Source organism: Pholis gunnellus (genome assembly GCF_910591455.1).
Source record: "Pholis gunnellus genome assembly, chromosome: 7".
In the NCBI taxonomy this organism is placed as follows: Eukaryota; Metazoa; Chordata; class Actinopteri; order Perciformes; family Pholidae; genus Pholis; species Pholis gunnellus.
Genome location: NC_136533.1, coordinates 12,092,025 through 12,107,333, shown reverse-complemented (window position 1 = coordinate 12,107,333; position 15,309 = coordinate 12,092,025). Strand labels below are relative to the sequence as shown.

The following is a 15,309-nucleotide window of genomic DNA, read 5'->3' as shown; positions in this document are numbered from 1 at the left end:
AATGTATCTTCGCCCATCGGTTGATTTCTGACAGTTTTAAAAGGATTGCTATTGGACTCCCGTTATAATGAAGTTGTTCTTCTCTGTCTGTAAAGTTTCCCAGCTGCTGGATTACTGCGAGTTGTCTAACCGCTTTCCAAGAGACCAGTGGGACTCAGCGCTGCAGTTCTTTCTCAAGAAGCAGGAAGAGTGATGGAGTTGCACACTGTCCTCAGAATGGATAAGCACAGTATGAACATTTCAAAAGAAACATGAGATGTGGACTTATTTGTGGATTTTTTTTCTCTTTTTTTCCCACAATTTTAAGTCTGCACACGAGCAGATATGTTCTTCAGACTTTGTCCGTTGTAAAGATTGTGAAGCCTTATCGTATGTTGGTTTATCTGTTTTGATTTCTTTGAAATCAGTTTGATGTTTATGATTATTTGCACAAAATGTCTTCTTTGTTCGTTGCAGTTAGAACACATGCACAACTATTCCATGTAATGTCTATACAGCCATTTGTTTATCTTTGTGTCCCTGTGATCCATTTCAAAGCAGGGACCATCTAAACCTGAAACATTTACTTATACTGTAATTTATCATATGCCAAGTCTTTCATGAATACTGTTTGTGTTAATTTATTAAATTTGTCTCATTTTTGAATGTGAATGGCCAGAATGTTATTTCTAGTCTACATGATGTCAGTTACAAGTTACATGGCATGCCTTGATTGCCAGCTAAGAATTATCTTTTTCAAGTTCACATCTGTTTCTCTTCTTTATCTCTGTTAGGAGGCAAACTTACAAATTAATATTATTTATTGAGTTATTTACCTTCATGTAAAATAAAATACTTATGGCTATATATTGTTGTCGTTGTATTTTATTCTCTGTGAACTTTACAAAGTTAAATTGATATCATGAGTAAGATACAAGAAAGGGTGGTGACTCTTGTATTTCTGTCAGTTACACCCTCATGAACTTGAATATTGAAGATGTCTTATTTAGTCTATGGATAAATACAATTTATAGAAACAAATTTGATTATTGAATCTCAAAGAAATGTGAATATATAGGAAGTGGTGTTCAATGTACTTTTACGTCCTTGAATTCCTCATAAACAGATTGATCAGGTTTAAGTGGAAGCCATCTTCTTACCTGCCCTGCACTTATTTATTGGAAGTGTATTAATTGGCATATCTATATTAAAATAGTGATCCAAGTTTTTTTTATTCCCAATGGTTCATCACTACAGCGTCAGTGCGGCCCCTACTTCTGCACAGATAACAATCAACCAGCAGGTTCAGGTAATATTTAGAAACGGGCTAAAGGGATTTGTTGGGAATGAAAACTTATATTTGCAAAACATTTCCCACAGTGTGAAACTGCTATTTCATCCAGCTTGTCCAGTTTTAGATTAAAGGCAGATGTTGAACATTTGGTAGCTGTTTAATGTGTTAAGTATAAACATATATAAATTCAGACAACCTGTGTACTTATTTTAAAATGATTTGTGATGTTTAGCCCCGTCCTGTATTTTTCTAATGAACATTTACTTGAGTGTATTGTTGCTCCAGTTGTACTCACAGTTTAAAGTTGTAATAGGCTATATCAGCATCTCTTAAAGACTTAACAGGATTTTGAATGTCAATGAGACTGCACTTCCCTCACTGATAAAGGCGATCCTCCCCAACAAATTGTTGAGGTGTAGTGTGTCAGTCCCGGCTTGACCTGCATGCTCTCTTGTCCAGCGGCTATTTGCCGTTCAGGATTCCTACAGGAATGAAAATAAACTCAAGACACGCCAGGATGCGTCCGCAGGCTGGGAGTCCCGTCAGCGCTGCGCGGCTATACGCGTTTTGTTTTGGGTCCATTCAGTGTATCCTTTGCGGGTGATGCCAGATGCAGATAAGCGGCCGCCGCTGCCTGTCCTCTGTCTAGACTTGTAACCATGGGCCTCAGGTTGGTATGGCACTGTGACATTTGTCTAAATAAGACCAATTTGATCGTTTTATCACTATGACGGGAACCATATATTATACAAAATCTGCTATAAATATAGACTCTGGCCATATGGAGGCTATGATTTATTTTCTTTTTTTTAAATGAAGATAGAAAATCACGTGAGGACACGAACTCAGACCTCAGCCCATTGTGTCTGATTCAGTGACCTACGACACGTGGGCCAAATGCTTAATAATATCTTGTCAGCCATCAGTCACTGATCCACTTGGCTCAGAAATTGAGCAGGCCTAAATATAAGCAGGGCCTCTAGGCTGTTTTGTGAACTACGGTTTACAGACAGAGAACGGCACCCACAAATGTGGGCAACTGAACATTTGTAATACCTCAATATTTAATTTCTGATTGCCCAAACGTGCATATTTAACCATTTATTATATGAGCTGTAGGCCATCTTACAGCCTAAAAAGTTGAATTGTAGTCTAAACAGGGGAGCTCCAGCACTTCAAACAGTGTCAAGCATTATAAGCACCAATTGCTTTTCAATTCACCTAAAAACTGATTTATTTTGCCGACTATAATTATAAAAAAGATCTTGTGGTTTACAGAATAAATGGAATTGTGCATGCAATAATCAGTTAAAAGTACGGTTTTATTGATAAGATCGGCTATGTCTGTCGTCATAATAAATAATAATAACTTATTTTCTGGAGAAAACGCGAACAATGCGCATCTCATCTGTTTCCTTAATTTACAAGAGTCGATATTGAAACAATTCATGCACATCTACACAGTTTGGTTCCTGATAAACATATTGTAACCTTCAGACGTCCATTACAGGACAGTGTGTTTGAATCCCGTTACACATTCACCACGTTACGGCCAGTTCAGCCATTGGCATCATGGTAGAAGGTCCCATAAAACCATAATGTCCATCAACAGCTGTGAGTCCTGCCGAAGTATCCTTGCGCAAGACAGTGAGCTAAAATGCCTAAATTTAAAAGGAATAGTCAGACCTCCCATCCTCCAGTCGGCAACCTGAATGTATCCTCGAGCATAATCCATCCTGGTCCTTTAATTCGTTTTTCTTTGATTGAATGTCACTGAGGTCTCTGCGCGTCCCCTGCAGAGGACGCGGGCGCGCGCTCGGGGGCTCCAGCTGACCTCGTGGACTCTTCACGTGTCGACGGGACTCGGCACCATGCTGTTCGGTGTGTCCGGTAACTGAGACGAGAGTGAGGTCACATCACTGCCCGAGGAGTTGCCCAGGGAGCCCGACTCAGAGAAAGACACCTGCCGAAGGAAAGAGAAGGAGTCAGATCAACAAAAAACGTGTTTTAAGAGAGACAGATTCTCTCTCTGCTGGTGCAAAACTTCTCACGTGCCCACAGTTATATATGTCAACATGTGAATGTGCTCATGACCAGAGCAAGGGATATATTTATTTTCTTTTTTCAAAGTATCAGGCCTAAAACATATCAATACAAATCACCTTATCAGTCTTGTGCACGAGACCACATCAGCAAGTGACCCACACGGAGCTTACACAAGGTTGATCAACAGTTTGGCGCAAATTTGCACTTGAATATTTTGGAAATCAAAGGAGTTACTAGATTAAACATTTCTCTCTAATTCTAAGTGTTTTTTTTTAAATAAATGAAGGCAATCATCATCATCATAAATCATTATCATCATCATCACGTTTACCAAACTGCCCTACCATGTCTGAATTATTATTGGATATGATTGAAGTTTCCTCTCTCTCTCTCTCTCTCTCTCTCTCTCTCTCTCTCTCTCTCTCTCTCTCTCTCTCTATCTACGAATGTAAGCCTATCAGTCCCTTTGTATTATTTTAAAAGGCCTATAATTTATTTTAAATATATATTCTGAATGTCATCCTACCAGCTGTTGGAAAGCGGGCTGGTCCAGGTCGCTCTGCAGGGCGAAGTCGCTGAGGGTTTTCCACGGTGGCTGGTAGGTTTGCACCTCCACAGGATTCCCTTGCACGGTGTTGTCGTGCCGGATAGGACTACCTGCCACCAGAGGTGTGCCTGTCATGCCCTGCAGATTCTACAAGAGCAAAGAAACAGTTAGTTCAACCCAAATATTGCCCATGCATTGAATACATTCTTCTGTTCAGCCACACCAATAAACATCATATTTTTTTAGTCATTATGAGGGAACCAACAGCCATTTTTGAGCAACAACAAACATAAAACGTGCACAAAAAGATTACATTTTATGATCATTAACTAGCCTTACAACTGTTAGAAAGCATATTAAGTTTATGAGCCTGTAAAATGGTCTAAATCTAATTTTGCTATAGTTAAACATTGGGTTTAATGTGGTCAGCTCTGCAAAATATGCAATTGTCTTTCAATTACAAAATATTTCAGTTCAGTTGGCTAACTAAATTGACAATTATTTTCTGATGCATGAAAATATACCACCTGTATATTTAAAATGATATGGAATTAAAAAAATTGGAAAAACAACTTCCTGAGTTGTTTGACAAATCATTTTATTTTCTGTATTTTTTATCCACAACAATCAGTCTAACACATGTTTATGTTATCTGCTGTGGTTTCTCTCCAGCAGTATTGCCATTTAATTATTTATTTCTTTATCTTATCGAGATAATGTGTGGCAATACATTTGAACATGAACATTATCTTGCCTGCAACCTTTGTTGATCTCTTTTTTTTTTTTTTTAAACCAGTGGAGAATTTAATCAAGTTGTACGGGGCAATAGTGAGTGACAGTTAGCTGCACATTAGAAAATATGCCTAATAAGCAGGTGTTGTTAATTGGCCCTTTGAAATGAGAAACGAGTCTAATATAATAAAGCATACTTTTTTCAGCTATACCATGAAAATATAAAAAAACATAACATAACTCACGGTTTTTTCGCTGTGCTGCTGTGATTGAATCTGCTTCAAGAAGATGATCCTCTTCTTGTCTTTGCAGCGCTTGTTCTGAAACCAGACGCGGATCACCCTGGGGCTCAGGCCGGTCATCTCCACCAGCTGCTCCTTCATCAGAGCGTCCGGTCGCGGGTTGGCGTTGTAGCAGGTCCGCAGGGTGTGGAGCTGCTTCTCGTTCAGCACCGTCCGGATCCGAGTGGTCTTCTCGGACTGCTTGTGGACGTGGTTCCGGTGATGAGGAGGATGTCGGACAGAAACAGGTTCTGGAAAAAGGAAAATAAATAAATTAGAAACTTAAAATTAGCAGAACAAAATGTTTTATGACTGAGAAATTATAGTAAACTTAAATGACGAAATTAAAGTAACAAATTGCTTAGATTTACAAGTAGGCCTTTCACCGGCTGTATGAAATTGAAAACATTAAATATTGCACCAAATATATAGGCGTCTGTAAGGTCACTGCCATCATATACAACTCCAGACTAACTGTATAGGCATTTAAAAAAATAACATTGTAAATTATATTGAATATTTTTTTGTAGGCCTATGCACACCAAATATTATTATTCAGTCGACTGTTTAGATTTTGTCTAGAAAATGGCAATACTTTTGGAAGTCAGAGTGAACATAATAATAATAATACTGATGATAATAATAATAACAACAATATTTATAATATTTATAATAATTATAATAATAATAATAATAATAATAATAGGTTATAGCATGCACGATTTTATGCCAATGCAGATCATTTTCTGGTGAACCGTGTTACTTTTATAGGTTCATAATAAATCAGTTTGTAGGCTACCTGAGATGTGCAGCTGTCTGGTATGGATGTTCCCCGGGCTGAGTGGGCTGTCTGCAGAGGCCCGGTCCGCGAGCAAGCCGTGATCCGCCCGACAGAGCAGCTCGTCGTCCCGCAGAGAGAACTCGTCCCCCGGCAGGAGGTGACGGCTGCAAACCGAGCACCGAAAACACTCCATGTGATACACATTGTCCCGAGCTCTCATCACCAGGTCGCTGCTGCAGAAGCCCATGTTACACTTTGCACATTTGATGCCAAATAACCTGAAAGGGAGCATGGAGACTATACATTGGTCTCATGCAGTAGCCCTAAAATGTTGCAGGCTAAACGAATCTGACGTTGATCTCAGAGCACGTTCCAATCAACAGAAGCGCAAAAAAGTTGCGGGCTGATATAATAATCAGGAAAAGAACACAAATCTGAATGCCTGCAACACAGATCTTATTCAGGTTTGTAGTTTATGACGCACACTTTTGCACACTTTCATTATCTTTTCATTATCATTATGAGATTATGATTTATCTCATCTCAGGTGCCCCCTGTATATCCTTTATATATAACACTTTCTTTTCAACAACCCAACACATGGTCTCTGAAATTTAGGAGAGTATAAAAAATCTTGAAAGTTGCACTATACCTTGCATAATCTCTTTTACAGTAAGTCTTTCCGTCTCGGACGAAGCAAGTGCAGGTCTCGTCCAGGTACTGGCTGCACTCTGCACACTTGAGACAGGCTGCATGCCATTCCAGGTCCGGGGAGACTCTCAGGATGTACTGGTCGTGTATCTGACTTCCACAGCCCACACACATTGCGATTCCCGACTTCTCTGTGTGAGGAGCGGAATGCATTAATGCAACACTGTGCGCGCTCTTTTAATCCCCATGACATCCCTTAAACCCCCTTCACCCCTCCACCTTAAGGAGAGAAAATCTTTGCGCGTATCACAACAAACATCAGAGTTCTTCCAAGAATATTACAGACTTATTATAATGACGCCACAGGAGCTAAAAATATCACCAAGTAACCTACAACAAGGGTCACTTCAAACGCACCACACGATATAAGTTTATAAGGATATTAGCCCATATGTATATATACGTATACGTATATATATGTATTAGTGTATTTTTCGTTAGGTCGGGTCAGTTGATCATACCTTAGTTGCGGTTTCGATATTAAGCTGCAAATGCCGAAATTAATCGAACAATGAATCATCAGATTTAAGAGACTATACCCCGGATACGTCTTAAAAGGAAATTTAAAAACTCAGAACAAAACCCCCGGAATGACAAAAAAAGGAGTAGAGAGAGAAATAACTTACTTTTGGAATGATCCCCCATATCATCCAAGAAAGAAGTATTGAGCAGGATATCCACCATACAGGAGAAATAGCCCAGTGCAAGCCGATAGATGGAGAAGAGGAGCGGTAGAGGAGACCGTCCCGTCCCTGGCTGGATGATAAACTTGTATTCCTCCACCGAGAGGTGGAGAGAAAACAAAGATCCTCGACCAGTGACGTCTGCAAACCTGGACCTCTGTTGGTCCAGAGAGAGGGTGCCATGCAAATCTCCTCCTGGACCCCTGCTCTTTTTTTCCTTTTGTCTCTTTGGACTGGCACAGCGCAGCTATCTCTATTTCCTTCAGTGAAAGCAATTTCCCTGTTAACTCACAGTGCAATTAGATTGTGAGTGTGAGATATGCTGCTGTTGTCATTTCTTTTGGTATATCCCATTCTCTTAATATTTCCTCATGGGCTTACGTTTTCTATATTGTAAGCTTATCCTTATCCAATATTCTTGTTACTAGGATATTGTGTTATTTTTATGTGTAAACAATCATGTTGTTTGGATTCCCACCAAAATACAGAGTTGAACATGGAACATGTTTAATATCACTGTTCAAGATGTTCTTACTGCTATACATTATGAACATTATCCTATTTGTATTACTATAATAATAATAATAATAATAATAATAGTTACTTACATTATTATTAATAATAATATTTTCATTATTATTATTATTACAGTCTGATATTTATTCTAAAAACAATTTAACTAATTATTTTATTTAATACTAACTTTATTATTATGTTTTTTTAATGCTGTTTAAGTTTGATCGTTAACCAATAGTCTCACGCTACTGTAGAGAGCCCTCTACTGGATAAAATAAACATAGAGATCTTCAATCCACCGAGCGTCAATAAACTGCACAATTTAAGATCGAGAAATAGATTTGTTTTTCTTTTGCGTATGGATTATACATAAATTCATACACCTGAGCTTCCGTATATTTGTGATTGATATAGAAAGTCGTGGCCACAATAAATAAGGACCCGAAGGATGGCTATTCCTCTCACATACACAATACTCAACTATTAGAATAAAAGAGACAGAGGGAAGTAGTGAGAGAGTCACACAGCCCACTGAAAACACAACGTTGTTGTTATGCCTGATATTAAAGCAGTTGAATAAAATGTACGATCAGATTCAACAGACCAGAAAAAACGTACATATTTGAGTGTTTTCTTTGTGCTAAATATTCTAGTATTTGTATATTAAAACAAATGATTAAATAGCCTACAGTACCCATTGACGTGGGATTGACTATACGTTGAGATAATGATTGTAAAATCAACCAAATAGTATCGTTCTACACAGAAAAAAATATAGTCGCATTTTTTCATGTATATATGAATATATGTATATATATTTTTTGTTTTGGTCTGTACTTGTTACCGGATTGATTGTACTTATTCGACATACAATTAGTTACACAAACAGTTACACTATGATTAAAATAGGAATTGGAAATAGGGTCCCTAGTGTCTTCCTACTTTATTTTGTCTCTGAGGGAGAAATTGAGCAACAAATATCAACCCTAAAATACCTTGTTATGACTCTCGCGAATCAATGAATCGTGAATGTTTCCATAAGTTTAACTTGTTATAATAAAGCTTCAACCTGCTCTTTATTTTGAAATAATCGTTTGCAAGCGTTTTTGAGAGTGACCGGAAGTTGTCGTTTTCGATGTCGCGAGAGCTTAAAGCTTACGTCAGGTTACCTTTGACACAGATTTGTTTCTGCACCTGAGAAGCAAGCAGCCAGAAGGGTCCAAGATGAACAGAGCGTTTAACAAAACAAGTCTGAAGCAGTTGGTAAGGACGTGACAGTTATACCGTAATAACATATATAGACATTGCATTGATATGTTCTCGCACCAGCACAGTAACAACTAGCTTACTTGTTGGTTTGTTATTGCTGCAGCTTGCTAGCTTTGCTAACTATTTTAGACGCGTGCTCGTGTGGCAAACCGTGGTATTATTTCTCAATTTGTGTGCGACAGCGTTGTGTGACTCGTTTTGACCACAACAGTATATACACATTGTGATGTGGGAAGAATATGGCAACGTTTTGCAGGTTTTGTGTTTGAGCTAGTGCTAACTGGTGTTAGCACAGCTAGCCTAGCATTTATGCAACCAACGTTAAACAGCAGTTACGAAACTGTGAGACTGTCATTGACGCAGCAGGTGTTACTAAAGTGTTACCTAAAGCATTGACTCTCCTGTGTGTAGCAGTATAGACTCTTAATAGCTCATTAAGTAACCCAGCGTGTGGGATTTCATGTGTCATTTGTTTGACTTGATTTAAATGACCTTCATCAACTGCTGGTGTTCAGTCATGTCCAGAAGAAGCTGGTATTATCCTGTTTTACTGTGACACAACCTGATGCAGCAGCGTCAAAGGTTGTACTGTTGCCCTGTGACAATTAGTTTTTACACTAACCTAACTGTACACTCCCACTAGTAATACCTCTAAATCCTAGACAAACACTGTTTAATCAAACTGACTCATAAGTGTATTTAATACTGAGATGTGGACATTTTCTCCAACAGGCCGGTGTTCTCCAAAGGTTTCAAAGCACCTTGGTGGTTGTAGAGCACAACAATGAGAAACTGACCCCTATCACACTGAATGCCATCACTGCTGCCAGTAAGCTCGGTGGTGAGGTGTCTTGTCTGGTTGCTGGAACAAACTGTGCACAGGTAGGCAACGTGTTTTTACATTGACCTGCTCAAGGGCTGTTATTTCGGCGTCACCATACCGCATCGACGTATGGATAAATAAAAACATTCCTGTCTTTTCAGGTTGTAGAGCAAATCAAACAAGTCCAAGGTGTGAATAAGGTTCTGGTTGCTCAACATGATTCTTACAAAGGTGCCCTGCCAGGTATGTAACCCCAAGAAAACACGACACCTATTGTAAGTTAACTTACACTCACAGTGCAAATATATACCGAACACGTCTGTTGTTGTTTTTAGCAACAAGCGGTTTCATATTAACAGCTGGTTGATGTAGTGCTCAAGGGCATCTCGGGAGTAGTAAAAGAGGGAGGGGAGTTTGTTTTTCATTTGATCCAAACTCATATATTCAAGTTGTCTAGAACTGGCTCAGCAGCAATCATTTGTATTGATATCGGATTTTTTTTTTTTGTTCTTCAGAGGAGTTGACTCCACTTATCCTGGAAACTCAAAAGAAATTCAATTATACCCACATCTGTGCCGGTGCGTCTGCCTTCGGAAAGGTAAGTAACGGAAAGGGATTCCTGTACAATTTGTACATGTTGAAAGAGCATCATGTTTTTCACTACACAATTATTCTGGCCAAACTTTGTTTATTGTGCATTTTGTCTTATTTTGTAATAGTATGAGATAAAAAGTATAGTGTTTAGTAAATGTATGTAATTCATAAAAAAGTCCCAGTATTGTATGCCATGTAAAGTTATAGTACATCATAAAAAGTTATAAAAGATCATACAATTATTTGCAAAACAATGCACAGTCCAGCATGCCATAAACAATAATTCTATAATAAGTTATAAAGAAGTCATAGAAATTAATTTCTTCTCTCATGGCCTCGTCGAGATGAGTTTCTTTTCTACCAAAAGTTTTAAGCTCCTGCTTCAAATATCTTCATTTTTCTAAATATTATATTATCCACATATTTGTCCTTCTTTCTCCTCTTGATTCTTCATCAACGTTGATCATTGCATGTTTCCCTGCTTACGCTTACATTTCTTTCACCAGAACCTGCTTCCCAGAGTGGCTGCCAAGTTGGATGTTGCTCCAGTTTCTGATATTATTGAGATCAAGTCTCCAGACACGTTTGTCAGAACAATTTATGCCGGTAAGCCCTTTTAAAAACACAGAAGACGTGTTAAATCATGTTACCTGGCTTAGGTACACATTTAATATGAAGCAGATGAACTCTGCTAATACTTTTGTAACAGGATTTTTCTCTGGCACGTTTTGTATTAATGATTTCTCTGTGCTTTTTAAATATGGCATGTTAATTATATTTTGATTGCACAGGAAATGCTCTCAGCACAGTGAAATGTAACGAGTCGGTGAAGATCTTCACGGTCAGAGGGACGTCCTTTGAGGCGGCTTCAACAGAGGGAGGCAGTGCTACATCAGAGGATGGTACAGTAGATATGACTTGATATTATGTCAAAGTGTTGTTGAAAAAGACACGATATACCACAAAGAAACAAAACGTTATTTGTTCATAATTTTAACACAATGATCCTCCTTGTCATTACTGATCTGTAGTTGCTACTTCTTCTCCCGCTGGAGTTTCTGAGTGGCTGGAACAGAATCTGACAAAGAGCGACCGCCCGGATCTGACCAGCGCTAAAGTTGTGGTGTCAGGAGGTGAGACACCCGCTCGTGTTCTGAATCACTCATTAGGTCCAAAGCATCGTCGGCCATTTGTTTGCAGTGCCGCTGTTTGTGTTTGTTGTGAATTCATTAGCTTGTGTGCTTCTTCAGTTTTCTTTCACAAAGCAGACTAATGCAGTTTCCTTCTCCTAGGGAGAGGCTTGAAGAGTGGAGAAAACTTCAAGCTGCTGTATGACCTGGCTGACAAGATGAATGCTGCAGGTACAATTCATTTAGTTATTTATAATCTTACTTTCTTTACCTAATTTCTTTGCTGATGAAGACTTTAAATTGCATACTATTCTTTTTCCAGTCGGTGCATCCAGAGCAGCAGTGGATGCTGGGTACGTCCCCAATGACATGCAGGTTGGACAGACGGGCAAGATTGTAGCACCGGTACGTTTTTTTCCTTTTTCTGAAGTGAAGTAATCAACGAAACATTTGTCAAAAAAAATCAAAATTCAAACAGTAAGGTTCAAAATCTGTTGCTTTTGACAAATACCTGTTTACCATTACACAGCGTGGTTGCAATCCAGTACGATCTGGGTGGCTGCTCTGCCCTTTTTTTTAAAAAGGTTAACTGTCCATTATGTGACTCAGCTGGGTTACCCCGGCTCTAATTATCTACACATTAGGCCCGGCAAGATGGACTTGATGGCACATTTAGGGCCCTAAATGATTTAGCCGATCCATTAAAGCAGAGTGCAGTGGATGTCTGGGCAGAGCGGCGGCCCGGCCAGAGTGTCCAAATTGGATTTTCCAAATGTTATGACAAGCTCGTTGAATTTGGCTAAATTGATTAAATATGATAATAATCTAGTTTATTTCCTCCCCCCCATCAATCTTAAATGTTGTGTATTCAGTAAAATGAAAGATTTGAATGTATGTATACAAAATAGTCTCCTATCTGCTGATTCATTTTCAATATATGGTCACAAAATGTACTGTGAACATGAGAATGATGTGTGCTAGAAACAGCGTGGCAGTTTTAAAATGTTGGTCACACTCAGACATAGTTTAATAAGGATTCAGTTTGAATGGCCAAAAACACCTTTTTGAAGTGTTCATTCCCGTGAGCTTTCATAATCTCGTAGGAATATGTTGCTTCTTTGAGCTCTTCTGAGACTTCAGCTGCAACATTAAATAGGTACTGAAATATTCATATGGGCACTGATGGTGGAGATATGCGTACTGACCCATTTGCACACCGTGGTCATTGTGCCATCAGTCACACTTCATGTCTACAATCCAGTAAGACTTGTGTGCTTGTCTTCTGTTCGTGTCCACAGGAGTTGTACATTGCTGTCGGTATCTCTGGAGCTATTCAACACCTCGCTGGAATGAAAGATAGCAAGGTAAAGTCCCACGAATAGACCTCCCCTTAACAACCTAGGCATTTTGAATAATGGAGTAAAATGTTCCACTTTTTAAGGAGATTTTATGAAAACTGATATACGGTAACCGTAACTCTCTAGCGTTGCCATACCCGTTGATATGTTTGGATGCTTCTGTATTGTTTGCAGTTAAGAACCAAATGTTAGGCTCATAAATCATCCCGGTTCTTTGGCATTTAGCATTTTTCTGTTTATTGAATGATCATAGTTTGTTTGCTTTTGTTGAAGCATAAGACACAGGCTGTTAACAGTTTGTTCCTTTGTCTTCTGCGTACTGAGAGAAACCTGTTTTTTTGTTTTTCTATTCAGACTATTGTTGCTATCAACAAGGACCCAGAGGCTCCCATTTTCCAGGTGGCCGACTACGGCTTGGTCGCTGATCTTTTCAAGGTGAGATTCGTGTCACTACGGTCAGAACCGCCACTCACTCGCCTTCTGCCGGACGTTGGGGACCAGAGTGACAGTCAGAGTATAACGTTTGCTTTCTCACTGATAAATGTTGCACGATGCCTTATTCCAGCTAATGGAAATGTGCAACCGTTGAATTATTAAGTCCTTGAATTAATCAGAGGAGTGCTGTGGCTGAGCTTGCCCTGAATAGAGAAACACATTAGCACATCAAAAGATGTAAAAAGTCACTTGAAAGGTGGCTTCAGTTTAGTATTGAGCTTCTACTTGCCAGGCTTCTTACACGCTTGGCTGCTTCCTTGTATCTAGCTGGTACTTGGGCAGAGTGAGCCAGGAGTGTTGGCACAACCAACACTGGAGTCCAGTGTCCAGATAGTAGCTTATATTTTCACGTATGGTCCTGTTGGTCATGTTTTATTTAGCAGCCCAGGTGTCCTGACAACTCTGTAGAAGTGATTAGTAATAATAGCTAGTGGCAGTAGAGTTTTGACCTGCAGGGTGAGATCACCTTACAAGTGATCACTCCTCAGATAGCTGATTAAAATGGATGGGCTTTCTACTTTACCCCAGAATGGACAATTGATACCTCGGACAAACTCCCAGTGACCGAGGAGCCACTTGTGTAGTTGCTTGACTCACAAGGAAAGCCGTTTGGATCATTTTCTACTCGTATTTACAACAAAAGGCTTCTTGAATGCATCTTCAAAGCTACACGACTGGTGTTATCAGTGTGCTGACTTACGGGCCAGATGCCTCCCCTTTTTAAAATCTTGCGACAAATATGTGCTGCCTGCTGTGGTTTTGATAAATCTCCGATTTGTTTTATGGAATATGCCGAGTATGAACAGAAAGTCTGAAATGCCTAAAAGATGTCAAGCTCATTTAACAAGAGATTAATCCAAAAGTACACTGGAGCAATTACAATTCTCTGAGTTTCGTCCTGATTAAAGGTCGGTGTAAAGTGTTTGTTGAATATTTAGTTCTGAAGTCTCTGCACTGTTTTCTCTTCAGGCTGTTCCTGAGATGACGAAGGCACTGGACAAGTGAGGAGAACCGAAGTCCTCACACAATTGGAACCTGCAATAAGAAGAATAGAGAGTGGACCACAGGCTCCCATAGCCACTGCCTTAACACGTTTCTGTTTGCGTGGCAGAAATAATTCATCAATATAGAAATAAATGCTTTAAAAATAAATGTCTGTGTACATTTGTACATACCCGGTATTTCATTTTCTGGTTCAGCAAAGAGCATCTCTGGGAACGCCCGACTTGTCTCCGAGCTAGCTGACTGTAAGATGTAGCGCTTCATGCTAACCTAGAGGATGTTTACTCACTGAGGTGCACTTGGAAAATAATGTATTAAATTGACAACTAATAACTAGTTCTCATTTTGCCATGTTTTCTCTTTATTGGATTCATTTTGCAATGCCCTCTTTCCACGATCAAGATAGAAAATGTCTGTCAACAGAACAACAAACAGGGTTGGTTTCAATAAGAGGCAAATCTTCAAGGTTCATGCTATATTTTTCTTTTTGACATTTTAGTGTGGCTCCACTTCAAGTCCCTCACTAAGTGTGGCTGTGATAAACCCATTCTGAAATATATATACACAGCTTCTCAACATTTAAATCATAAAAACATATTTTAGACCCGAATGATATATCATAATTTGGTATGTGTGGGACATACTGTAGTTTGCAAAATCTCAGTAAACACTGAGTCAGCTGGGTTTGGTCAGATTCTAGTCGGGGGCACCTGGATAAAAACTCTGAATCATCCACCAGTCAAAAGTCTGCCACACTCCTTCTACTCATAGAATTAAGATACAAATGTCAACATTGCTAATATAGAAAGACAAAGATTAGAAAGAAGTTGCGACTGATCCAATGTACCCTGCAGCAGTCCCATCAAAGAGGACTGCTTGTGAGTTTGGAGACACTAAACTGACCATCTAAACAGCAGACACACCTGCACATGTGATATATCCAGAACTTGTAGCTTGTGGAAAGTTTGATTCGGTTTGTGGCCCTCATGATCTCATCTGTTCATCTCCAACTCCTACAAAGTGCATCAAAGGAACTAAGCCCTCAGCACCATCCCCTCACTGCTTCCA

At 39.2% G+C, this 15,309-nt stretch overlaps 3 protein-coding genes across 4 annotated transcripts in view; 2 read left to right on the top strand and 1 right to left on the bottom strand.

Annotated features, from left to right (window-relative positions):
- Window positions 1-837, top strand: part of scaper (S-phase cyclin A-associated protein in the ER) — a 54,010-nt gene extending 53,173 nt beyond the window's left edge. For both annotated transcript variants that reach the window (XM_079162696.1, XM_079162697.1), the window contains exon 31: window positions 96-837. In XM_079162696.1, coding sequence (XP_079018822.1) covers window positions 96-193 — 98 coding nt within the window. In that variant the 3' untranslated portion in view covers window positions 194-837. The remainder of the gene's footprint in view (window positions 1-95) is intronic.
- A 2,282-nt stretch (window positions 838-3,119) lies between these two features.
- On the bottom strand, window positions 3,120-7,237 carry isl2a (ISL LIM homeobox 2a; the record flags this gene model as incomplete). Its single annotated transcript, XM_079163377.1, is given in 7 exon segments — window positions 3,120-3,236; window positions 3,846-4,013; window positions 4,844-5,130; window positions 5,679-5,938; window positions 6,313-6,502; window positions 6,998-7,066; window positions 7,069-7,237. Coding segments are annotated over 7 exon segments (1,260 nt in total).
- A 1,492-nt stretch (window positions 7,238-8,729) lies between these two features.
- Window positions 8,730-14,579, top strand: etfa (electron transfer flavoprotein subunit alpha). The gene is made up of 12 exons (XM_079163344.1): window positions 8,730-8,833; window positions 9,572-9,721; window positions 9,824-9,905; window positions 10,178-10,260; window positions 10,763-10,862; window positions 11,048-11,158; window positions 11,288-11,389; window positions 11,549-11,617; window positions 11,709-11,791; window positions 12,685-12,750; window positions 13,099-13,179; window positions 14,209-14,579. The coding sequence occupies exons 1-12, from the start codon at window positions 8,795-8,797 to the stop codon at window positions 14,242-14,244; spliced, it is 1,002 nt and encodes a 333-aa protein (XP_079019470.1). The 5' UTR covers window positions 8,730-8,794; the 3' UTR covers window positions 14,245-14,579.
- Window positions 14,580-15,309: the final 730 nt, after the last annotated feature.